The 26028-nt window shown below is 48.0% G+C and overlaps 1 protein-coding gene across 1 annotated transcript in view; it reads right to left on the reverse strand.

Annotated features, from left to right (window-relative positions):
• DNAJC11 (DnaJ heat shock protein family (Hsp40) member C11) overlaps positions 1–26028 on the reverse strand; it is a 47061-nt gene that overhangs the window by 14725 nt on the left and 6308 nt on the right. Inside the window, exons 2-4 of the mRNA XM_070403982.1 lie at positions 11907–12036; positions 9831–9904; positions 7135–7236 (exon numbers count right to left, since the gene is read on the reverse strand). Coding sequence (XP_070260083.1) covers positions 7135–7236; positions 9831–9904; positions 11907–12036 — 306 coding nt within the window. The remainder of the gene's footprint in view (positions 1–7134; positions 7237–9830; positions 9905–11906; positions 12037–26028) is intronic.

Consider the following 26028-nt stretch of genomic DNA (forward strand, 5'->3'; position numbering starts at 1 on the left):
TGTCGCCTGCAGGTGAAGGGCATCCAAAGACGAATGTTAGGGGAAGAACGAAGATCCACACAATGTGGCTGCGGGTTCGATCCCCGGGCAGGACACATACAAGAGTCGATCGATGGGGGGGTGAGGGGATAAGGACACATATGTAATACCTTAATCAATAAAGAAAAAAGAATCAACCAATGAATGCATACGTAAACGGAACAACAAATCCATGTTTCTATCTAAAATCAATCAATCAATAAACAAAATCTACACAATTTGATTTCCAGGGACCAAATAGGACCCACTGCATGGCTCTAAACAGATTGTCTCTAGATTTAATAAAACAACCTAGAAACTAGCTACACAGATTAAAGACTTCTTGTAAATATTCTTACATCACAAAACTACTTAAAAACATAAAAATACCTTCCAAGGTAAAGTGCAAACAAAATAAATTTTGAACAAATGAAAAATTGTTCCGCCTGTGAACATTAATTTGAGAATTAAGTTTTGAGAAACAGAACACCATATTCTCAAGAAGTACTAAGTTAAAATTTTGCTGACTGATAAAAATGTTCCTTACTCAGAAAATCAATGTTTATTATTTTGTTGTCATAAGACTTTTCAAATGGGCATATCTTTTATTATCCTCACACGATGTGTGTGTGTGTGTGTGTGTGTGTGTGTGCGTGTGTGTGTGTGTATATTTTTTTTTTTGAGAGAGAGAGGAAGGGAAAGAAAGAGGTGAGAAACACCGATAAGCTGCCTCCTGTATGAGCCCCGATCAGGAATCAACCTGGCAACCTTTTGGTGTACAGATGATGATCCAACTGAGTGATCCGACCAGGGCGAGGGATTGAGCCTGCAACCGAGATACAGGCCCTTGACTGGAATTGAACCCAGGACCCTTCATTCCTCCGGCCAACACTCTATCCACTGAGCCATACCAGCTAGGGCCATACTGTAGGTTAAAGAAAAAAAAACAAACGTATGCCTTGCCGGTGTGGCTCAGTTGGCTGGAGCATCATCCTGTACACCAAAACAGGCTGCAGGTTCAATTCCCAGTCAGGGCACAATACCTAGGTTTCGGGTTCGATACACGGTCAGGGGTGTATGGGAAGACAACTAACTGATCAATGTTTTTGTCTCTTTCTCTCTAAAATTTAGTAAGCATGTCTTCAGGTGAGGATTTAAAAAAAAGCACCAAGTTTTCATTTCCCCAGAAAGCTACTGAGCTTTGGTAAGCTGACTGTTTCCCAGCACTGACCACCCACAGTGCTGACGGCACACATGAACCCGCGTGCTTGCTCAGGCAGCTCCCCCATCTTGCCAGCTGCTCTTTAAGAACGCAGGCATGTTTCACGGAACTGTGCAACGACTTCAGGGAGAGCCCGTGGTCGTTCCTCCGTTAACTGCACTCACTTTCCCCCTAAAGTTTGACGCAGGAATGAAAGATGAAGCCACCGCTTTTTAAAAAAATGTATTTTTATTGATTTCAGAAAGGAAGGGAGAAAAAGAGATAGAAACATCAGTGATGAGGGGGAATCATTGATTGGCTGCCTCCTGCACGTTGGACCGAGCCTGCAACCCAGGCATGTGCCCTTGACTGGAATTGAACCCGGGGCCCTTCTGTCCACAGGCCGACGCTCTACCCACTTAGCCACACCGGCCAGCACGGACCGCTCTTCCTGTGCTGGTTCTAGCAGGAGACCCCACGGCTGCATGTGACGCCCAAGCTCCATCAGATGCTTCAAACAGACAACCAGCCGAGTTATCAACCTTCGTAATCACTGGACTTATTGAGGGTGACGCACTCCTATAAACTTGGTCTAAAAGCCCCACAATGAATGTAGACCTATTTTTGTGGTCGGACTCAAATACCAGCTTTGGGAGGTACAGCATCATGGTAAAATGCTCTCACTAAAGCAAGGAACCCACGGAGCAGGGCATTCTTGGAATTAGCCACAGTGTGACGGTGCACGCCTGTCGGAACCAGCTGCGAAAGCCCCCCTCTGGAATCAGCTGCGAGTGTCACACTGCACGAGCGTTTCTGTAGATTCAGAGTGACAGAGTCATCTTTCGTGAGGCTGATTCCGAATACAAAAGACCTGCAGTCTGGCACTACAGGCTGTAGTAGGCATGTCTGAGTCCTTGTAGAGGCCCTTTTAAAATCAAGCACTATAAATCCGCAGCTTTAAAAACACGTAAGGAGCCCTACATGGTTTAGCTCAGTGGATAGAGTGTTGGCCTGCGGACTGAAGGGTCCCAGTTTTGATTCCAGTCAAGGGCACGTGACCTGGTTGCAGGCTTGGTCCCCAGTGGGGGCGGGCATGCAGGCGGCAGCCGACCAATAATTCTCATAATTGATGTTTCTATCTCTCTCTTTCTTCCTCTCTGAAATCAATGAAAATATTTAAAAAATAAAAAATAAAAATAAAAACATGTAAGGAACAGCAATCACTGCCCTAGCTGGTTTAGTTCAGTGGACAGAACGAAGGCCTGCGGACTGAAGGGTCCTGCGTTTGATTCCAGTCAAGGACACATGCCGAAGTTGTGGGCTCGACCCCCAGTAGGGGGCGTACAGGAGTTAGCTAATCAGTGATTCTCATCATTGATGTTTCTATCTTTCTCCCTTCTCCCTTTCTCTTTGAAATCAATAAAAATATCTGAAAAAAAGAAGAAACTGCAATCACTGAACATAAGGCCTGTCGCTGAGAATACCCTGAAATTCATCTCTTGAGGGAAAACCCAAACAAATAACATGATCAGAGCTCCAGCAATTGATTTCGTTGTGAAATTCCAGTGGCATTAGGGAATATTTTAACTTTTGGTGAGAATCTTTTGGAGAAGCTGTCATTTTTAATTAGTTAAATTTATATTCTGTCTTGGAATGGAACAAGATTGAAAAAGCCTACAGTTCTGTGCCATCTAAATTCGATGAGGCATCAAGATCACAGACAATTTATAAGAGACCTGTCAGAGAAAAATACTCCGAGTGGAGGCAAAAAGACAATGCCCGGGAAAGTACGTGGGCCAAAGTACTTATAAGTTCTGAACGGAGAAATTTAGAATTAAGACACTATTTTCTCAATTAATACTGTGATGTACAGAGAAGAGTCAATCAAATGTCAGAAACGTGAGATTTAAATAGAAACACAACTTTTATGAAGGGGGCAGGCGATGTTATGAAAGGAGAAAAGGCTTTCCGTGTCCCTTCCTCAGAAAACAGCTAAGTGTGGAAGCGGAACCGAAGCAGCCTCGCCGGGGTCCCACGGCGCCCGCCGGCAGGGCCCTCTCCTCAGCTCTGCACTGGCCAGGACTTGCTTTTGCCCAACAGAAGTCAGTGGAGGTGACGGCAGACTCCACGGGGGCCTCGGGCCCACACGGGACACCCACGTGCCCTGGGCCTGCCAGGCTGCGAGGAAGCCCCAGCCAGGCCAGGGCAGGCCGCCCAGTTCGAGCCCTTTACCCAGGACGGGAGGCCTGAGCAGGTTGGAAATGACGCCTGAGTCAGCCCTCGCTGAGTAGTCAGTTGTTCTTCAGCCAGGCGTGTTCCATTCCGAACCATTTCCATGTTTATGTTCTGTTATGTGGCCATAAGGATAATGTGAGAAATTTCTGTCAAATGCAATCTCAATAGCAGCAATTTACGGATTGAAAATCCCACCCTGAGAGGCAATTCCGTTGAGAGGCGACGTGCCGCTCGCTCTCTTTATTACAGCAGATGAACGAACCCGTGGCGCCTCCGGTGACACCGGCTCCAGACGCATTCTGAGATCCAAGCAGAACCCGCGTTCCCCAATGTCATGGAGGCCCAACCCAAACTTCACAGGTTCCTCAGAACTACTGGGTCCCAGCCATCCGCTCCGGTGCCCCACGCCTCTCTGTCTGAGCACCCTTCCAGCCCCTCACGCTCTCGGCAGAGGCTCCACCCCATGTCACAGCACTTGCCACGCGCAGTCAGTCCCTGTCTTTGTATGACAGCTTCCCAGTCTCTTCCCTTTCAGTCGCAGCCCAGCGCTGCATACAGCAAACGGCCCTCCTGCACCGCACACAGCGAGCAGATGGGTTCGGCCTGCTTTTCCTCCGCTGATGATCCTGCGGAAGCCGAGTCGGTTTATGACACCAGGATCGCTTCCACCGAGCAAGCTGCAGTCATAACCACAGGCCATTCCGATGGCTATAATCATTAGCCGTGGCAACCAAAACAAATCTTTAAAAAATCCTTTCAAAATAACTGAGTAATGTACTCATCTATCTTTATGAAAACATTTTGGGGTTTAAAAGTGTTTTTATGGTTCTTTGTCTTCCTTGATACATGATTTAATTTTTTCTCTGATAGAGCTGAACTGTTTCTAAGCTATTACAGGAACCATTGAGAAGATGGCCTTTTAAAATCAGAGAGGCTAATGGGACGGTCCAGGAAACACTGGGACAATCTCCATGAAACTGTTACGCAAAAGGGTCAACAAAGAAAGCAGCTCTACCCTCAGAGACACACAATCAAGCTCCCCAGAGTCCTCCCGCAGGCTCGGCGTCGGGGGCTCCGGGCAGTTCACGGGAAGGCAGCACCCGTCCCTCAGGGCTCCTGAGGTCTGTCTTCAAAGACCCTCACAGAGGCTGCTGTCCCCGGAGACAAGACTTGTGGGTGCTGCCAAAGAAGGAACTGAAATAACCAAGATGAATGAGGACGGCCCTGAGCCGCCCACTGGACGATCTTAGTCTCTCAAAGGCAGGAGATGGGATGGAGTGCGCCAACAAAACAGACCTCAGAGACGGAGGGAGGTGGCGGGTGCTCCCATCAGTGTGGACGGCCCAGGAGACCCTGGACCCTGTCCCTGCTGGGAATACAGAGGAGTTTATTCCCACAGCAAAGGCAGAGATTAGAGGCAATCAAACTAAGGACTTCTGACCCCAAGCAGTGGGCCTCATGGCAAACCCCCCTTTCACAGGGAGAGAAACTGAGTGAAGGCCGGAGGGCGGGATCTGACCCCCAACCCGGAAGCTCTACCTCACTGCCTCCAGCGTAGGCGTGCGTGTTCCACACACTGGAGCTGGGGTTCCACTCATTCCTGTCCCACAGCGCTATCCACGACCCCACCCACACCCAGCGCCCCAGGCCAGGGAACCGCCTGACCAGCCAGGGGCTCCCCCAGCGGTGTTGCACGAAACACTAAAACAAAACCCAGCCCCTAGCCTCGCTGGGCCCAGCACCCTCTGCGTTTATGTGGCAGCTCGCCTTGCTCTACTAATTCAGTATCTACTCCTCTTTCCTCAACCATTTAACAACCTGGTGTGTTAGTCAGGGCAGATATGCTCCTTTCATGAGTGAGGAAACCACACACGGTCCAATGCTCTGTCTGGGCCCATCAGTTTCAGATCAGAACTTCTGACCTACGATGCCCCCCGTTCCTGGCACGCACAGCCTACTGAAAACCCCTGCCAACGGCCTCCTGTTGACGAAACAGAGAGAAATACCCATCTGGCTCCAGATGGCAGCTCACGAATGTTGTCTCATCTGCCGATCCCCACGAGCTGTGATCCTTCCTGGGGGTGAGCGGGGGCGGGGGCGGGGGGGCAGTGCTGAGCCTGAAGGGTCCTCCTTCCTATGGTCTCCTTAAAAGAGATCACCCCTTTCTTCTCAGGATAAGAATGTTCTTAACCTTTCCACACACCTTGAAAAGCAGAACACTCAGAAATGGGACCAAAGGTCCAGTTTGAAATCCTCCTCAAAACACTGTGGAGCCAGCGTCTGGTCATGGCTCAGAACTGCTGGTTAGAAGACATCCTGCGGACTTGGCAGCAGTTCCAGGCGGGACAAAGTGCCGGGGTTTTCCACTCGCTGGCCTGCTGGTGGAGTGGTCACAGCTGCACCCATTCCACAGAGCAGGGCCCGGAGGCACATTTCCGCAGATCCCAGCGGCCATGACTGTGCACACCCAGATGGCCGATTTCATCACAGGACAGGCTCAGGCTACTGGGACGTTCTTTCCCCCTTCCCTGCTCCAAATGCTGCAAAACTCCAGCCAGAACAGCAGACACCAGCGCCACAGCCCGCTCCGGCCAGGCTCCCTCCCATGCCCTCCACCCTCGCCTCCATCTGCCCATGCTGACCTTTTAACCAGACCCGCCCAGCACCAGCGGGAGAGCCGAAGGGACACCAGCTCAGGGCACCACCCAGGTGTTCAGCCTCCTGACGACCTCGCACGCCCTGAGCTGATGCAGCAGCGACGCCATCCGCCCAGAGCCAACAGTGCACTACCGAAGCCACAGCTGAGGGGAGGGGTGGAAGGAGAGGGTTGGCATGTGCTCTGCGCTCTGAAAGGTGGGACGCAAACAGACGGAGGTTTCTAAACCTTCAGTCCTTTCAATGCTGCAGGGCCTTCCACCTTCTAGAACGTATTTGACCAGAAGTTCACATCACCGTGCTCCCCAGCTGTGAGCTCGCACCTGCTCTTTGCCACAGATGTTCAGGCTGCCTGCCAGGCCACCCCAGCCACACTGACGGAGCCCGGCTGCGGAGTCCCCTGGCTAAACAGCGGGACAGAATCATCGGGCCACGTGCAAGTAGCCATTAGCCACAGGGCTGGGGCACGCACTCGGAACCATTTGCTCCCCCAACAAATCAAAGGAAAAAGAATGCATATGCAGGCCTGAAACGTAACCCAGACTCGGGAGTCACTGATTACATGACATAAGCTCCGCCAGGGACCTGATGGAGTTGAAGGTCACCTCATCACTGAAGAGCAGCCTGGGGACTGGCGACGTGGCCCCGCTGTCCTGGGTGATGAGCACGGGCCCTGCTTGGTGCAGCTGGGAACCGGCCCAGCCCCTCCGCATCGCCCGGCTCTCCGAGTCCTGATTGGCACAGGAGCCTGTTGCTCAGTGCGCTTCGTCTTCCCTTCCTGACACCGGCCTCTAACTTGATTTCCACAGTCAAGGCTTCGGCAGGACGGCCAGACAGACGTCGCAGAGAGCGAGCCGAGTTTCTGCTCGGAGTCTCCTTGGCTTCTGGGAGACCCAGGGGAGTGGTTTTGCCCTCCCCCATAGGCTGTTCTGCATGGTACTCCTTTTGACACCACCAGCACCTAACGATGCTGACCTGCCCTCGGTGGGCGCTGCAGCCTTCCACACCCGGGCGGGGCGGCTCACCTTGGGGTTGGTTCGCTGCTGCAGCCTCCTCTCTTCCCGCTCTCTCTGCAGCCGCTCAAATTCTTCTCTGATTTCGGCGGGCGTTCTCCTCCTTTCCACAACCTAGGGGGATCGAGGGGAGAGCAGTTAGGGACCCAGGAAGCGAGGAAACAGCCAGAGCTCACGTCGTTAAGCTGCTGTGCACCCCTAGTCCAGGACTTCGGAGACGTCAACGAAACCGGTGAGTTTTACAGCAGATGGCGAGGCTCACTGCACAGCCTCGCAGCTCTGCGCCCTGGTCATGACCAAGGTCATGGTCCCGTCATTTTAGTAACTTGTCTCTGAGGCTGCAGGAATCTTATAAAGAAAACACCACCTTACCTTTCAGTTTAAATTCCCTAATGAGTTCCAGATAACAAGTGCTAGACATCAAGATGAAGGCCAAGTGTCCACGTGGCACTGCCACCGCTCCCGTATGCGGGGCAGTCACAAGAGGCGCCCCGAGCTTCGCAGATTGAGGAACCCCAAGCCCAGGTCTGGGTGTTTTATGAATTATGGGACTCTTCCCCCTACAATATGACGTGAACTTCAGACTATAACATCAGTTTCGCTTTAGTATAAACAATACTTAGGTAATAAAGAGCAGGCCCCGTTAGCATCACTACCCAGGGATGCACGACGATGTCAAACCTATGAGACAATCAAGCCGCTCACCCTGGCCACTCTTAGCTCCTCATGACAGGAGACGATCCAGCTGAGATGAGAGGGGCAGGGAGAGGCCCTGGGGGCCTCAGGTCACATCTGTGAGAGAGGAAACGCACCACGTGCTAAGGGCCCCAAGTTCTATGGCCTGTGAGATACACTGAGAGCGCAGAGCAGACAGGAGTGAGGCATTAGACGACGAGAGGGAAAAAGACCAGCCAGCACGTTCCCTGCATCAGTGGGAGACGCAGGGACGTGGTGAGAGGCCATTGAAAGAACATCTAAAAGGTGGGTGATGTGAGAAAAAGCCATCTTAGAAATCATAAGTTTAAAAATTATTTTAAAAAATACATGTTTATAGCAAAAAAAAAAAAATCAAAGCAGTACAGAAGGATACACCACCCTCCCTCTTCTCAGAAGCTAACACTTCGTGTTTTATGTGTCTTCCTACAAATCTTCTAGACATATGCATGTATGTGTACATATTTTAACATCATGGGGTCACATTATTGATTTTTGTGCAACTTGATTTTACTATTCAGCAATATAGAAAAATAAATACAAAAACTGGCCTAACCCCAAAACACTTTCAGGAAATTCATTCACTTCTGCTTTCAGGAAGTACCTGGGGAAAAAAATCCTAAAACCAACATTTTCTCTGATGACCCTAGCTGAACCACTAATTACTAAAAAGGGGAAAAGGTGGTTCTTTTTTTTTTTTTTTAAATATTTTTATTGATTTTTAGAGAGAGAGGAAGGAAGAGGGAGAGAGAGAAACATCAATGATGAGAGAGAATCCTTGGTTGGCTGCCTCTTGCACACCCCCTACTAGGGACTGAGCCTGCAACCAGGGCATGTGCCCTTGATCGGAATCAAACCCCGGACCCTCCAGTTCACAGGCTGATGCCCTATCCATTGAGCCAAACCGGCTAGAGTGGGAAGGTGCTTCTTTCAAAGGTAGTGTTAGAATAAAAACACTGTGACATCCATCTGAGAACGAACTGCAAGTCCTCAATGATGGACAGCAGCTGCTCGGTGTATTTAGCTGAGCAGCATGCCCACCTGCTAGTTCTCACAAACTACGGGCACGTGCACCCATTCATGGCACGTTCCTGTCCCCAAAGTTACCCTGTCTGGGACAAAAAGCGAGGTACAGCCCTGGCTGGTTTGGCTCAGTGGAGAGAGCGTCGGCCTGCGGACTGAAAGGTCGCAGGTTCGATTCCGGTCAAGGGCATGTACCTCAGTTTCGGGCATATCCCCAGTAGGGAGTGTGCAAGAGGCAGTTGATCGATGTTTCTCTCCCATTGATGTTTCTAACTCTCTATCCCTCTCCCTTCCTCGCTGTAAAAAATCAATAAAATATATTAAAAAAAAAAAGCGCGAGGTACAGTTTTGCAAAGTGTGCATTATCTTCTCAATCTGTCGGCCTCTCCTTCATCAAAAGAAAAGAAAAATAAAGGCACTTCAGGGAAATGTCATCAGCCATTCCATGTCACCTTGAAGATCCAGAAAGACCGAGAAAGAATGGCTTCAAGTCCGTCACAAGTGGCTCATGCCCCTACACCCCGTTCAGTGGCCTGTGGCTGTGGCCCACATGTGCTGGGACCCCTGTCAGTGGGGACCTGTGCCTCATTAAGGACAAGGAGGGTCTGGATGGGAAGCACTTGCTTCCTGGGGCCCAGGCGCCGGCTCCTACCCCTGGATATTCATAGGGATATTCTGGGCAGCAGGACGCTAGTGTTAAGAATGAGATTAGACAATCTGATCAGCCAGTAGCACAGACCCCATGAATATGTCCATATGATTACAAACACAGGAAGAAACAAACAGGGTTTAAGGCTCCAGAATGAGAAGACTGGAGGCGCAGGCCGAGGCCAGAGCAGAACAGGACTGTGCAGGAGCTGCTGGCCTGGGCGCCTGGTGATGGCTGCCAGTTCCTTCCTCCAGGGTGGGCTGGGGTGGCTGTTTGCAGGTGTTTGTGACCTTTTCTGGGCAGCAGACACGCTCGCTCTTACCTCCCATCCTTCCATCTCCAGGCCTCTCTTCCCATAGATGTCATAGATGGCCCGGGTCTGCGGGTCGCTAAGCACTGCAAACAGAAACCGCACATGTTGACAAAGCACAGAACTCGCCTTCCGGTCCTGACAGCAGCATCCCGGCAGGTCCCACCCTGCCCCACTCTCTCCTAGAGACAGACCTCTCCTTCCCTTTGCGTCCTTCTCCTTGCTTTCAGAGCCAGCCTTGACTGCGTTTGCTTATTTATTTTTCGTTCCAACCTCAGCCGTGTTTAACGGTGGCCGAGAATGAGCCCCTCTGAACTGAGAGGGGCACCTGGTGCCACTAAAGGACAGTGTTTTTAAGAGAGTCAGTAAGTCTGTACGTACAGCCTGCAAAGTGCCTTGGCCTGAAAGAGCGAATGGCACTTTCTGAAGAGGTGGGACGTGAGGTTCGGGACAGGTTCCGACCCTGGACATGTCTGACTTACTCCCTGTCCCTCTTCCCGCCTCTCCACTTTATTGCTAAGTCATTTAGACAGACCCACACGCCCGCCTCTGACCGGCCACATCCGCTGAGCGCACAAGGAAGGTTCCCAGGGAGGCCGAGAGCTCCTGGCGGGAGATTCACACCAAGCGGAGACCCAGGAAGCTCAGCCATGCGCTCCTGCTCTGCTCTGCCAGCTCCTGTCGAGACCTTGGAACCTGCTCCCGAGAGACACCCATATATTCTTAGGCCCAATTTAAAAACGATGGAAACGATGCTGTCCGTGTTCAAATCGGCTGGGCGGAGGGAAACGCTGACCTCGGGGAAACGGGCGCGGGCCTCTGGAGTTAATCCCTGGGATTGAACGAGGGCTGTGGAGTCAGTGTCCTACGTGGTCTCCCTCCAGGCTGAGCGCGGGCCAGGGCTGCTGCCGCAGCATTTCCATCCGCACAGGGAGGGCTTTCCTAACTCTCCCCCAATCTCCAGAACCCTGTCCCGGTTATTCGGGGAATTTAGACAACAGGAAATGGACACAGCCGTGCAGACCACAGCATCCTAGAGAGCAGTGGTCGCCAACCTTTCGGGCCTCACGGATACCAGTGGTCCTTGGACCATCAGCTGGCGACCGCTGCTAGAGAAGGCCCAGGCCTGTGGTCAGGCCCCCAGAGTGGCCTGATTAGAGTGAATTCGGTAAAGACACGATGCCAACTCACATGTGTCATCAGCCATGGCCCCGGGTTCAGTCATTAAAACCTAAGTTTTTGGTAAAACTATAGAGTGAAGTACAGCTTATGTCTTCTGTCTATAATAAGAAGCCTTTATTTTATAAGGAAACACATTATCTAATTTTTAATCTAATTAAAGAGCAAATCACCAAATGGCTCTGGAATAAACAACTCATTCTACTTGATATACATCCTAAAAGTGATTTAACATTTTATAAATTTGTACCTTTAAAATGGCGGTAAAATATACATAACATAAAACTGATCCTTTTAATAATTTTTAAGTGCACAGGTCAGTGGCATGAAGCACATTCACTTTGTTGTGTAACCATCACCATTTCACCACCGCAAACAGAAACTGTATCTATTAATGACTTTAATATTTTATAAACAAGTATGTCACAAAATGTTCTTTCTGAAATCCATAAGGTGCAAGTATAAAAATCTCAATTACTTAGTTCTATTGCCTGTTAGCTTTCTTAATATCATTTTCTTTCTTCTGTTAGAACCTTTCCTTAACTGAATGCTACGGAGTCAATAAACTCACTTTCAGATGAAAAAATGTTCTCGTATGGTCTCTTAAAAGACAGCAGAAAGCTTGTCTTAACGATCAGCCTTTCATCTCTAAGAGTTCCCTTTCGGAGAAACTAACTAGTCGACGATCTGAAAATCGAGTTTCCCCTGCAACTCGCTCCCGCTCGGTGGCCTCCCCTGAGCGCCCGTCTCCTACTGACACCGACACATATTGATTTCCAAAGAAAATCCTGCTCTTTCAAAAGACCCTGTCAGTGGAAAGGCCTGGACTCACCACCTCTTCTACAGCCCTCCAAGGACTCGCTTTTGCTCCTCTACACATCAAGTCTCTTAAAAATCGACGGCACTGACCTTCATAAGCCTGGTGGACGAGGTTAAACAGCCGCTCGGCCTGCGACTTGAGCTCGGGGTCTCTGTGCTTGTCGGGGTGGTACAGCATGCACAGCCTGCGGTAGGCAGCTTTCAGCTCTTCCGAGGCGGCCTAGGAGAGAGGCCCCGTTAGAGCACCCACCGCTCACACAGCATCACCTGCAGCCCGCAGGACGCAATGCAGTTATGCTTTATTACTCCAATAAGCCTCCCCCCCCGCCCCGTTAATAAAGTGATCAATTATGCACATTAATAGCAACTAGGTTTCGCTGGGAGACGCTGCTAGGAGAAGGCATGAAAGCTTGTCTCTCTCCCGGGATCAATGGTGTCTGAGCTGAAACTAAAAGCGTCGTGGGTGCCCGCTTACTCTTTGCCCAAGTTATCGGAAGTCAGTCACGGCAAGGTGCCCCCCCACAGGGAATCTGTTCGGGAGGAAGGAAACTATATGCCACGAGCCAGAAACGCCACACACTCCCTCCGTGTTCTGTCAAAGAGAACTCTGAATAGTCACCCGTGAAAGTCAAAGACGAATGAGTAAAAGTGTAAAACCAACTCACACGTCTACTTCAACCCCTAACTCTGAAAGGCACCACGTGAAGCAGATAAAACTGCCTCACGATCCTGTAGTTAAACAAAAGCCCCCAACGCAAGGGGCTCTCCAACAATATAGCTCTCCAATTCTCCTAAGCAGTCAATCTGAGGGGGAAAATGGCCATACTAAGAGCACAGGTGACAGAGTACAATGTTTTAACCACACAGGAAGGAGGGGAAGGGGAGACAGAGAGAGGCAGAGGGAGAGAGGGAGGGAAGGAGGGAGGAAGGGAGAGAAACAGAAACATTGATGGGAAAGAGACATATTGACTAGGTGCCTCCTGCACAAGCCCTGACCGAGGCTGGGGATGAACCTGCAACCCAGGTACATGCCCTTGACCGGGACTTGAACCCGGGACCCTTCAGTGCCGATGCTCTAGCACACTGGCCTGGGCCAAACTGTACTTCTTTCCTTTGTTTTCTCATCGTGAACCTGTGGACAGCAGAACCTCCCTCCCAGACGTGCTGTGAGGAGGAACTGAGAGAGCTCACGTGCACACAGTAGGACAGAGCCACGCTGGCTATCATTCCTATCACAATTCGGTTTCGGCATTCCTCTGGCGCATGCACACTGCACCGGGAACAGTCGGAGGGCACCGCCCTGGTGCAAGGTAACGGAACATTATCCACGACACAGGCTGTGTTGGTGACAATTCACTGAGCTGCATCCTCATGACATGGACACTGTCCTCCCGGGAAATTCTATTTCAGTAAAAACACAAGAAGACCCCACAGAAGAGATGGACCTCAGGCTCCCACTGCAGTGCCCTTTTCTTTTTCTATTGGAGGTTTCTTTCCCTGCCAATGTCAATTACACAACACATTTCTTGCCACACTTAACAATACACCCCCTGTACCAAATCCCATTGTTTTAAGCAAATAAATAATAGTTAACAAATGGCAAGTAAAATACACCCTCTCAGGTAGAATATAACGAGAGATGTAAAAGGGGCTTGTTCCCTCCTAAAGAGCCATTACAATTATTTTCCTGCACATTGTACTGTTCCTTCCACAGCCTCACTGAAGTCACAAGGGCTGGGTTACACACATTTGAAAAACCTGGGTTTAGAGGCTACTTCCTGATTGTTAAACTTAAACTGGATGCAGGGGGGTAAGTGATGGAAGGAGACTTGACTTGGGGTGCTGAACACACAACACAACATAGAGATGATATATTATAGAATGTACACCTGAAACCTATACTATAATTTTATTAACCAACTAGAGGCCTGTTGCACGAAAAGATTCATGCAATAGGCCTTCCCTTCCCCTGGCTGCCAGCACTGGTTTTCCTCTGGCACCTGGCACCCAGGCCTTGGCTCCGGCCGGAGCCGCTTTCAGCGCCTTCGCTGCTCCGCTTTGCACCTACGTATGCAAATTAACCGCCATCTTTGTTGGAGGTTAATTTGCATATCTCGCTGATTAGCCAATGGGAGGTGTAGCAAAGGTACAGTCAATTACCCTGTTTGTCTATTATTAGATTAGATGCCACCTCAATATATTCAATTAAAAAAAATAAAGTTAAATTGGGTGACAAGGAAGTAGAATATCTAGTCTGTGAGGCCTTCTTTAATTGCAGTAATAAATGGCTTAATGTCTTATTGATTAAGTCCTAGAAATAAGAAGTTTCATGTTTAATAAATATCACATTCAATAAAAGGTTAGATTAGGCCTTTCATCATAACTGAATAACTAAGGTCAATGGTTCAATATTTCCTAAATGATAATGAAAACTCTTTCATTATCATAAAAATAACTATATCATTTCAAAACGTGCTAACAGTAAAAATGGTATCTAAATTACACTTACTTCTAAAATTCTATAATAAAATTATGAGATGCATCATGTGTTAAGTATGAAAAGTTTCATATTAATTAATATATTTTCAATGAAAAGTAAATATAAATTCAACTTATACAGAGTATAAATCGGCAGAGAAAAGGCCCTCTGTAATCTGACGATCGAGCTGGGGGGGAGGAGGTTGTTAAAATTGCTGTGTTATTTGCTATACAATATAAAAACAAAATTCCCACAATAAAGCACAAGAAAGAAAGAAAAAGCATACAGAAAGGAAAGTAGAACTGTATTTGCAGACATCATCTATATAGAAAACCACAGTCTACAAAAAAGCCACTAAATGATATTAGCAAGGTCGTGGGATACTGAGTTAATAGCAAACATCAATTTATTTCCACATACAAAAAACTGAAGTTTAAAAAGACAATACCATTTAGAGTATCATCAACAAAGCAAACTACTCAGTAATAAATTTAACAAGTATGTGCAGAACCTGTACACTGCAAACTACAACACACCACTGAGAAATTAGAGAAGCCTGGAGAGAATCCATCTTTATGCAACAGAAGACTCAATATTACTCAGAGGTCAAATGTTCCCAAGTGATGTACAGATCCAATGCAATCCAGTGGAAATCCCAGTATCAACAAGAGAGAGAGGACAGAGCAGAGCTCATATAAATTCAAATCAGAGTGTTATGCTTTGAGTATGTTAAATATAACCACAAAGAAAATAGTTGTAAAATTATAAAAAAAGGAAATGAGAAGTGAATTAAAAACATTTCACTATAAGAAATCAGCTAAACAGAGGACAGTAATATGGGAAATGGACAAAAAGCTATCAGGTACATAGAAGACAAAACAGCAAAGTGGCAGAAATAAGGCCATCTTATTTATAATTACTTTAAATGTCAATAGATTAGATTCTTCAATTAATTGGCAGCCTCTGGAAGAATGGATTAAAAAAAACATGACCAACCTGGTGGGTGTGGCTCAGTGGTTCAGCATCGACTTGTGAACCAGGAGGTCACAGTTTGATTCCCTGACAAGTTCACATGCCTAGGTTGCCGCCTCAATCCCCAGTAGGGGGCGTGCAGGAGGCAGCTGATCAATGATCCTCTCCTATCATCGATGCTTCTATCTCTCTCTCCCTCTCCCTTCCTCTCTGAAAGCAATCCTATATAATAAAGAGCTAACATGCTAATTAGACCGACAGCAGAATGACCGCCCGGATGACTGTCTGGACGAAGCTGGGGCTGTGAGAGCCAAGCCCCTTGCACGAATTTCATGCATCGGGCCTCTAGTAAAAATATATTTAAAAACAAAACAAAACATGACCAACTATATGCTGTTTACAGAGATCCCTTTAGATCCAAAACCACAAAGAAGTTAAAAGTGAAAGGATGAAAAAAGACATTGCTTGCAAATAGTAACCAAAAAGAAGAGCGGGAGTGGCTATATTAATATCAGACAAAATAGAGCCCTAACCGGTTTGGCTCAGTGGATAGAGCATTGGCCTGCAGACTCAAGGGTCCCAGGTTCGATTCCAGTCAAAGGCATATACCTCAGTTGCGGGCACATCTCCAGTGGGGAGTGTGCAGGAGGCAGCTGATCCATGTTTCTCTCTCATAGATGTTTCTGATTCTCTCTATCCCTCTCCCTTCCTCTCTGTGGAAAATCAATAAAATATATTTTAAAAAAATATCAGACAAAATAGACATTAAATCAAAAAAGGTTACAAAACACAAAAGACATATGTCAATACAAGGTTCAACACAAGATATAAGTTATAAACACTTACATACCCAATGACAGACCATCAAAATATATAAAGCAAAGACTGATAGAGTTGAAGGAGAAATACAGTTTCACAATAATACCTAATGTCCCACTTTCAATGAAGGTGACAATCAGATAGAAGATAAGTAAGGACACAGAGGCCTTGAACATCACAATAAACCAGCGAGACCTAACCCAGCAACAGAACACATTCTTCTTCCGCGCTCATGGAACATTCTCCAGGGCAGACCATCTGCTAAGCCACAAAGTCAGCCTCAACAGGCTTAAAAATACAGACAGCACACAACGTGCAACGGGCTGAAGCTAGTAACCAGCAACAGAAAGGCAGCTGGAAAAGTCACAACTTTGTGAATTAAAAAACACATTTTAAAACAACCAACCAATGGATCAAATAAGAAATCACAAGGAAAATGAGAAAATACTTAGAGACAAATGAAAATACACACAATAGACTAAAACTTGTGGGATGCAGAGAAAGCAGCGCTAAGGGGAGATATATCAGTAAATGCTGACAGTAAAAACCACCCACCCAACTCCACCAGTTAAGGAACTAGAAACCCCTCAAACCTAGTAGAAGGAAATAATAAAGATTAGAGCAGACGCCGAAACCGGTTTGGCTCAGTGGATAGAGCGTCAGCCTGTGAACTGAAAGGTCCCGGGTTCGATTCCGGTCAAGGGCATGTACCTGGGTTGCGGGCACATCCCCAGTAGGAGATGTGCAGGAGGCAGCTGATCGATGTTTCTCTCTCATTGATGTTTCTAACTCTCTATCTCTCTCCCTTCCTCTCTGTAAAAAATCAATAAAATATATTAAAAAAAAAAAAAAGATTAGAGCAGAGAACAGGACGGTGAGAACAGGAAACGGTAGGTAAGGACTTCTCCCAATCTTCACAGTGCATCCCTTAGAGCAGTGGTTCTCAACCTTCCTAATGCCGTTCCTCATGTTGTGGTGACCCCCAACCATAAAATTATTGTCGTTGCTACTTCATAACTGTAATTTTGCTACTGTTATGAATCGTAATGTAAATATCGGATATGCAGGATGTATTTTCATTGTTACAAATTGAACATAATTAAAGCATAGTGATTAATCACAAAACCAATATGTAATTATATATGTGTTTTCCGATGGTCTTAGGCGACTCCTGTGAAAGGGTCGTTCAACCCCCCAAGGGGTCGCGACCCACAGGTTGAGAACCGCTGCTTAGCGCCTGCTAACACTCCTCTCAATGCACAGATACCGTGTTTCTCTTCCTGGAGGCACTCCTTCCACCCAGAGCTCTCTGCCTCGTTCGCATGGAGGTTAGGCCTAGACGAACTTCTTCCTCGGCTTTCCCATCACCATCTCCCGGGGTGTCTTTCTGGGCGGGTCCCCCCTTTTCTGTATCAAATGCCTTTCTCTTCCTGCATTTTCTTCTTTATTCTAGTGGCGCTCCCACCCCAGCAGTTCCCTGCACAGCGGCTGGTGGATGAAACAGCTGTAGACTCTGCCACCTCGCATGCTGCCTGGACACGCCACAGCTGGCTGAGCACAGGATCCCGGCTTGGAACCCTTTTCCCACAGGATCTGCGCTGTCCTGCTCCCTGGCTTCCAGCTCATAGCACTGCTGGCGAGACGTGCATCATTCCAACTTCCAGGCCTCTGTGGCCTGTTTGGGAACTGGTAGGACTCTTAAACCTACGGTTTCCCTTCATTACGAGTCTTTCCCATCTATTGGTGCTAGTTGCTTGGCTGGGCCTGTTCACAGTCTCCCTTCTTTCAATTGTGAAATTTTCTCATATTAATTATTGAATAATGTCTTCCCCTTCATTTTAACTTGATACCTTTATTTAATGTATGTGTCCTTGACTGGGAATCAAACCCTTGACTTTTTGGTGCGCAGGCCAGTGCTCCAACCATTGAACTACCAGCCAGGGCTTATCTTACTTTTAATTTCCAAGTGCTCCTTTTTTTTTTTTTTTAATACATTTTATTGATTTTTTACAGAGAGGAAGGGAGAGAGATAGAGAATTCGAAACATCGATGAGAGAGAAACATCGATCAGCTGCCTCCTGCACATCTCCCACTGGGATGTGCCCGCAACCAAGGCACATGCCCTTGACCAGAATCGAACCTGGGACCCTTCAGTCCGCAGGCTGACGCTCCATCCACCGAGCCAAACCTGTTTTGGCCAAGTGCTCCTTTTTAATACATGTCTTCTGAAAGTACCAGCATGCACTTATGTCCTGCGTGTATTGTCTCTCTGAGGACAATCTCGTTTCGAACCCCCTGCACCGTCCGCTTTCTTGCCATTTCCCCGCGCTGTCTGAGTGGGCTCGGAATTTCCCACTGGATCCTTCCCTCACCATGTCCTGTTCTCCGGCAAGCGCTTTACCGGGAACAGGAAGGTATCCAGAGCCATCCGGAGGCTGTGTGAACTGCCTGGTCTGATGAGCTTCTCTGGAAGTGCCCGGAGGGGCCTGGGAGGTTCACGTGGAGTCTTCCTCGGGGGTAGCTAGTCCCTTCAGGGGAGCGCCAGAGAACAAGTGGAAAGGGGACGGCCTGCCTTTGTTGGGTGCCACTCTCGCCCTCCGCTGTGTCTATGTCTCTAGGCTCTAAAGACGCGGGTTGGATTAATCCAGGGTATAGACCCCCCTGTCTCCTGCACCGGCTCTCAGAACTACACGAAAAAGGAGAAACTGTCAACCTGTAGGCAAAAAACAGGGCGCTCGGTATCACTTATTTATTTTTTATTGACTTTTAGAGGGGGAGGGAGTGAGGGGGAGAAAGAGAAACGTGCGTGAAATGGCACTTGCTTGTTCACTGGAGAGGGTGAGCCTTTTCCATGCCTTATTTGCATTTTCGATTTCTTCTTCAGAAATAACCTATTTGTTTCCTTCGTGCTGCTCTCCTCAGGGTATCCACCTTTCTTTCTGATTTCCAAGAGTTCTTTATAAAGATTAGAAACATGAATCTTTTATCAAATAAATACATTGTAGATTCCTCTGAGTCTTTTATGTTTATGATTTTTTTAAGGTTTTAGTTTTTTTCTGGTAACAAACTCAGAAGTTTCTCATTTTCACAAAATCAAAGCTATCAATTGTGTCTTTTCTGATTTGTGCTGTGGCATCATGCGTGGAAAAGTCTCCTGACTCCAATCTCATCACATTTGCGTCCCTTAAATAATTAAGCAACTGAAGAGGTTGCTCCATTTTCTCTTATTTGAATTCTAGTGCAGGGGACCCCTCTGGAATCAATGTGACAACACGTATTCCAAGAATATGCCCTACTCTGCTCGGACTTCCCATCTCCGTCTCCCAGAGCAAGCTGCAGCCGTGAGCACCAGTGTCTGACCCGGGACAGGACAGGGCAGGCTTCCCCAGGTGGACACGGCCCCTGGGAGTCCCTCAGAGCCTTGTAGGGTCCACAGGTCAAAGCTATGTTCATAATAACACTAAGCTGGTTTTGCCCTTTCCTCATGAAGCCACATGATGTGCGATGACATCATTGTTCTGATGGCTAATGAAATGTATACGTGTGCATTCTTACATTTTCTAGAAATTTCTAAAGTGGTAGTTTTAGGGTATAAATATGAGAGTTTTTAAAAAATATATTTTATTGATTTTTTTACAGAGAGGAAGGGAGAGAGATAGAGAGTTAGAAACATCGATGAGAGAGAAACATCGATCAGCTGCCTCCTGCACATCCCCAACTGGGGATGTGCCCGCAACCCAGGTACATGCCCTTGACCGGAATCGAACCTGGGACCCTTCAGTCCGCAGGCCGATGCTCTATCCACTGAGCCAAACCGGCTTCGGCGAGAGTTTTTAGAGATGAACTCAATTGGCTCTCAGTTATTTTACTGTGTACTTACTAGCTATCTCTCATTTTATTTGCTGATAGCTGTACATATCTGTATATATTACTTTTCGATACATAAATACTTTGAAATCCTTGTCTTCCTTGTGCTTACTATACTGACATCTAAGAAGTACACTTTATGTCTTGTTTTACAATATTTTACCAACCATCCAGTTTCGTTTCTAATTACATACTGTTAGCTATAACCCATGTAAACAAGCTCTTCGGGGTCCTCAGTAATTTAAGACTGTAACAGGGTCTTGACAGCAAGACGTTTGAGAATTGCTGGGTTTCAGGAGACTGTGGTAACAAGCAACCCAAACATCCCAAAGGTTTACTTCTTCCTCACGCACACGTCACCTCCGGCCAGCTAGCGATCTGCTCGGCCATGTCCGCAGGCCCCAGGCTGACAGACGGCCATCCTTGGGAACCACTGCAGTCACCGAGGCTGAGGGAGGAGCATGACACCCTGAGCGTGACACATGGCTTCCGCTCACAACCCTGCTAGAACTAATCACAGGGCCTCCTGCGACCACCCTACCGTTCACTGGGCAAGTGAAGAACCAGTGAGGTTGGGTGGACACACTGACAGCTACGAGGATGCATCTCATCCAGCACGGAGGACCGACCAGAGCGAGTGAGCAACAACTTCAGAGCTCAGACCCACACCCACCCAAGGAAGAGCAAAGCCACCAGGATTTTTGCTGCTGACGCCTCTAATTTCAAGCTCAAACTTCCAGGCGGCATCTATATTGCTGCATTTCAGCAACAAAGTCCCCACAAACTATATTCAATTAGGTTTTGGGACGTTTGCCTAATTACCACAATTGAAGATTCGTTACTGTCCATATGTTCCATGACAATCAGACTGAAATAAGCTGCAGCAGCTAATAAAAACCTGTAATTTTTTTATGTGCTTGGTACGCACACAATTTAAAGGGGAAAAACAGACTTCGGCGCTGTGAGCAGCGAGCCTGGGCCCTGGAGCTGAGGGGCCGCTGCGAGGAGAAAGCGTGCGGAGGTGACCTGGCGTCACTGAGCGGGTCCGAGTGTCAATACGGAGACGAGGCCACCACTCGCCAGGCACTAACGCGCACGCCTGCGCTGGACCTGGACACGTGTCCTCCTGCACTTTGTGAAGGGTCCCGCCCAGTCTGAAGCTTCTCGCAGAACCCCGCGTGCAGACGCAGCCCTGCCACCCCCGCCGCAGCTGCCCTGGTCACCGCACCTCACGGCTTCGGCCTGCACGGTGACAGACCCCCCGGAGGTGGATCGCCTCTGCGCCGGGCATGTGGTCGGGCCGCTCACCCTGCCTGACCACCTCTGTAGGGAGCTTCCAAGTAGAACAGAAATTCAGGGGGGGCTAACCCAGGTCTAGGGTAAAACTCCAGCTGCTTAACTGCCAAAAGCAAAAACTACAAGAAACCCGAGGCAGCTGACACTGATTTACTCTCACAAGCGCCACTGCTGCTGCTCAACTAAAGGTGGCCAGCAGTGACCTTTCCCCCTGCAACAAGGACACAAGGGAGACAGCTCACGTCTGGCCAACGGGGGAGGGACAGGCCCCGCAGGGAAGGCCAGCATGGACGCGGACTCAGACGGAGGCTCCTGGGCCTGGCCCATCTGGGCTCCAGCATAAAGGATGTATTTGAATTTGCTCTCTTCCTCTTGTAACTGACTTTAAACAATTTTTAAAGGTGAACATTTAGATTGCTCCACACTAATACGTGATGAACTCCTTCCAGTAAGTTCCTCTAGGATGACTTGTTGCCAGAATTGCAATGTGATCCTCAAGAACACAACATATTCCACATGCAAAACACACCTGGACCACAAGGAGATTACAGACTGGGCGTGGACATGTTTCCGCTAAAAACCCACACATAGTCCAGCTGGCATGGCTCAGTGGTTGAGCATCGACCTATGAACCAGAAGGCCACAGGTTTGATCCCCAATGTGAGACCTGCGGGAGGCAGCTGATCAATGATTCTCTCTTGTTATTGATGTTTCTACCTCTCTCCCCCTCTTCCTTCTTCTCTTAAAAAAAAAAAAAATACACATGCACACTGAGTGGCCAGATTATTATGACCACCTGACGTTTGTAGACAAATTAGCTATAATTTCGCGCTGAAGTTGCTAGAGGGCCAGACCATTATAACTTGGGAAGCAGGTTGTTTACCACGACAGAAGTGATTTTTTTCTGAAGATATGGATAAACAATGCAATTTAACAGCCTTTGAACATTATACACACACACACTGAGTGGCCAGATGATTATGACCACCCCATCAGTACTTCGTTGGGCCACCTTTTGCCTTCAATACTGCGGCGATTCTTCTTGGCATTGACTCCACGAGATATTAAAAGGTGATGAGAGGAATCTGACACCATGCCTGATGAATAGCACTGTCCAGTTCTGTGAGATTTGATGGTTGTGGAACCAGCTGCCTGATGGCTCTTTTAACTTCGTCCCACAAATGCTCAATTGGATTGAGATCTGGTGATTGTGGGGGCCACCTAAGCAAGGTCAAGTCTCCCTCATGTTCTTGAAACCACACCTGCACAATACGAGCACCATGGGAGGGCGCATTGTCTTGTTGGAAGAAGCCATCTCCATTAGGATATGCCATCAACATGATAGGATGAACCTGATCAGCAACGATACTTAGGTATGTTGTGCTATTCAGACGTTGTTCCACACGAATTAAAGGGTCCAAATCATGCCAGGACAACATGCCCCAAACCATAACACTGCCCCCACCAGCTTGAAGGGTTGTACTCATGCATGTGGGCTGCATGCTTTCATGCTGTTCCCTCCAAATTCTCACTCTGCCATCTGCATGCTACAACTGGAAACGTGATTCATAGGACCACATGACTTTTTTCCAATGCTCAACTGTCCAATCCTTGTGTTCCTGTGCGAATTGGAGATGTTTTATCTTGGTAACTGCAGACAGCAAAGGTGTTCGAACAGGCCTCGGCTTCCATATTCCATACGATGCAGTGTACGGCTAATTTGCCTGCAAACGTCAGGTGGTCATAATAATCGGGCCACTCAGAGTGTGTGTGTGTGTATATCTATATCACAAAAAACCCACACACGATTAACTACAGCAATGCTAATGGTGGGGACGTAAGTTCTGGGCAGTGAGAAGGCAAAGAAAACCTCCCAGAGGCGGTGGGATCTAATGGGGATGCAGAAGGTGGGTTTTGACTTGCTGAGGTACCCAATACAGGCGGGGTATTTCAGCAGGACAAATGCCCTAAAGAAAGGAATATAAGCTCTAGCCAGTTTGGCTCAGTGGATAGAGCATCGGCCTACCGACCAAGGGGTTCTGGGTTCCATTCCAGTCAAGAGCACATGCCTTGCTTGCAGGCTCCTCTCTGGCCCAGGCCCTGACCAGGGCTCGTGCAGAAGGCAACCAATTGATGTGTTTCTCTCACATCAGTGTTTCTCTCTGTCTTTTCCTCTCTCTTCCACTTCCCCTAAGAAAATGAAAAAATATCCTTGGGTGAGGACTACAAAAAAAAAAAAAGGAAGGAAGGAAGGAAGGAAAGAAGAAAGGAAGGAAGGAAGGGAGGGAGGGAGGGAGGGAGGGAGGGAGGGAGGGAGGGAGGGAGGAAGGAAGGAAGGAAGAAAGGAAGGAAATAGTAGTAAGTAGACAGGAAGCAGGCAAGAAATTAATGCACCTGCTCACTGGTTCAGTAGACATCAGTAAGTGCCACGCGGTGCTGGGGTTAACAGTGAGCCTTTTGACTGTAGGACCCCGTGGAGCTTCGTGGAAGAGGCAGAACATCACGAAACTGGCAGAGTATCCAACACCTAAGGCAGTGATGGCGAACCTTTTGAGCTCGGCGTGTCAGCATTTTGAAAAACCCTAACTTAACTCTGGTGCCGTGTCACATATCGAAATTTTTTGATATTTGCAACCATAGTAAAACAAAGACTTATATTTTTGATATGTATTTTATATATTTAAATGCCATTTAACAAAGAAAAATCAACCAAAAAAAAATGAGTTTGCGTGTCACCTCTGACACACGTGTCATAGGTTCGCCATCACTGACCTAAGGTGTAGGGGCTTTAAAAAGGAGCCAAGGGTAGACCCCGGCCCAATAAACCATGGGGAGGCACACAGGTTTCTGGGTAGGAAAATAATACGATCAGGACACTTGTTAATATGCATTTGGTACAGCTCAACTAAAATTGTCAAAAATCAAAACCAGAGAGATGGAAGAAAACTACGGCAGAAACGCAGGGTGGAGGGTGTGCAGGCCGGGCGGCAGCCTAGAAATCACAAAGGAAAAGAAGGGATGAGGGGCTGGAGGGAGGATTCCTGACCGGGTGACCCATGGGACAGCCGAAAGGGACTCAATACGACACGGAGAAGAGAGCAAAAGGCGTTCCAGCTTCTGGCTCGGACGCATGGGTCAGGGAGAAACGGGCAGCAGTCAGGCCTGGAGAAGGGAATGTGACCAACCAAGCACAATGCCGAGGCAGATGGAGATGCTGCTGGGCCAAAGCACAGCTGAAAGGGAGCCTCGCTGGGGGTGGGGGGAGTGTGTGCAGCACTGAACCCTGGGAAATTCTGAGGAGGACAGAGAATGAGCCCCGGCCCAGCAAGGTGATGAGGAGGCACGAGGAGCACCGGGAGCTGATCAGGACTTAAGGTTGCCCATGATGTCACAAGTGCATCTGTACAGACTGACAGAACTCTAAGCACTGACTGCTCCTCGTTCAGGACTAGTCATCACAGTCTCAGGCTGGCATTGGAACCCCCATTCTACAGATGAAATAGTGAGGGCCAAAAAGACTAAATGACTTGTCTGCGATGCAGGAGTTTACCTGATGAACCCCTGGCCCAGAAGCTGGCTAGAAATTAGTAACGTGTAGCCTGGCTCAAAGCGAACTTTGGTTCATAAAACAGATCGCTTTTGGAGAGTGAAAGGCAACCTACAGAGAGGGATCAGATATTTACAAAACCTCTCAGACAAAAGAATCCAAATTATACAAAAGAACTCCAACAAATCAATAAAAGCATTCCTTATAACTGTATGCTCATGATAGCAATAAAAATGTACTGGCATTTACTTTCCAGAATAATGTGCCCATTACTATGTTAAGCACTCTTGCTTAATTCTCCCAACAGCCCTCTGACAGTAAAATTATTGTCTGGCTTTGACAGATAAAGAAACAGGCCCAAAGAAGTTAAATAACTAGCCCCAGACTACGAAGTCAAACTCACACGCGACTTCAAGGGCTTTGCTGTTTCAGTCATTGACGCCATTCCCAGCTCCACGTGGAGGCCAGGGTCTTTGGCCTTTCCAGGGAATCACCCACATGGCTCACAGGCGCCCAGCATGCAAGGCCCTGGGCTAGTGCTCCCGCTGCCCCACGCTGTGGTGAGTGTAAGGGTGGGGTGGACACTGCATCTCAGTGTTCTGGAAGCTGGCTTCCTGCAGCCGTTTTCAGGCTCTTCCCTTTGGACAGGTGGGCTTAAGAGATAATCACAGCATGAATAAGTCAGAAAACCAAAACAGGAGGTTGATCAAACAATTCCAGGTTTCTACAACCAGGAATAACCTTTGAACCTTAAGTTCCACTTCGAAGGAAAAAAATTACACAATTTACAGAATGCATTAACCCTCAAAATGTAACTAAGTTCAAAAAAGTACTAGGCTGCCCTGGCCGGTGTGGTCCAGTTGGTTGAGCGTCGTCCCACGCACGGAAGGGTCACAGGTTCGGTTCTGGCCTGGTTAGGGCACGTACAAGAGGCAACCGATCTGTTTCTTTCTCTCTCTCCCTTCCCCTCTCTCTAAAAATCAATGAACACGTCCTCGGGTGAGGATCAAAAACAACAAAAAAAGTATTAGGCAACTAGTAATGACAGAACTCTAAGCACTAAAAAAGCATGACCTTTAAGGGTGATGGGGCAGAGGGTGACCCCTGTCCTCCTGTGCACGTCTCTGCTGACCATAGCATGTGAGCACGGATGGGCCAAGACCACAGAAATGCTGATTCCCGATCAGAGGTCATTCCAAGGGCCTAGGAAATATTTTCCTGCCACTGTACAA

The sequence above is a fragment of the Myotis yumanensis genome, unplaced genomic scaffold, assembly GCF_028538775.1.
Source record: "Myotis yumanensis isolate MYYU_CA2020_CCGP unplaced genomic scaffold, mMyoYum1.0.hap1 SCAF_2, whole genome shotgun sequence".
NCBI lineage: Eukaryota > Metazoa > Chordata > Mammalia > Chiroptera > Vespertilionidae > Myotis > Myotis yumanensis.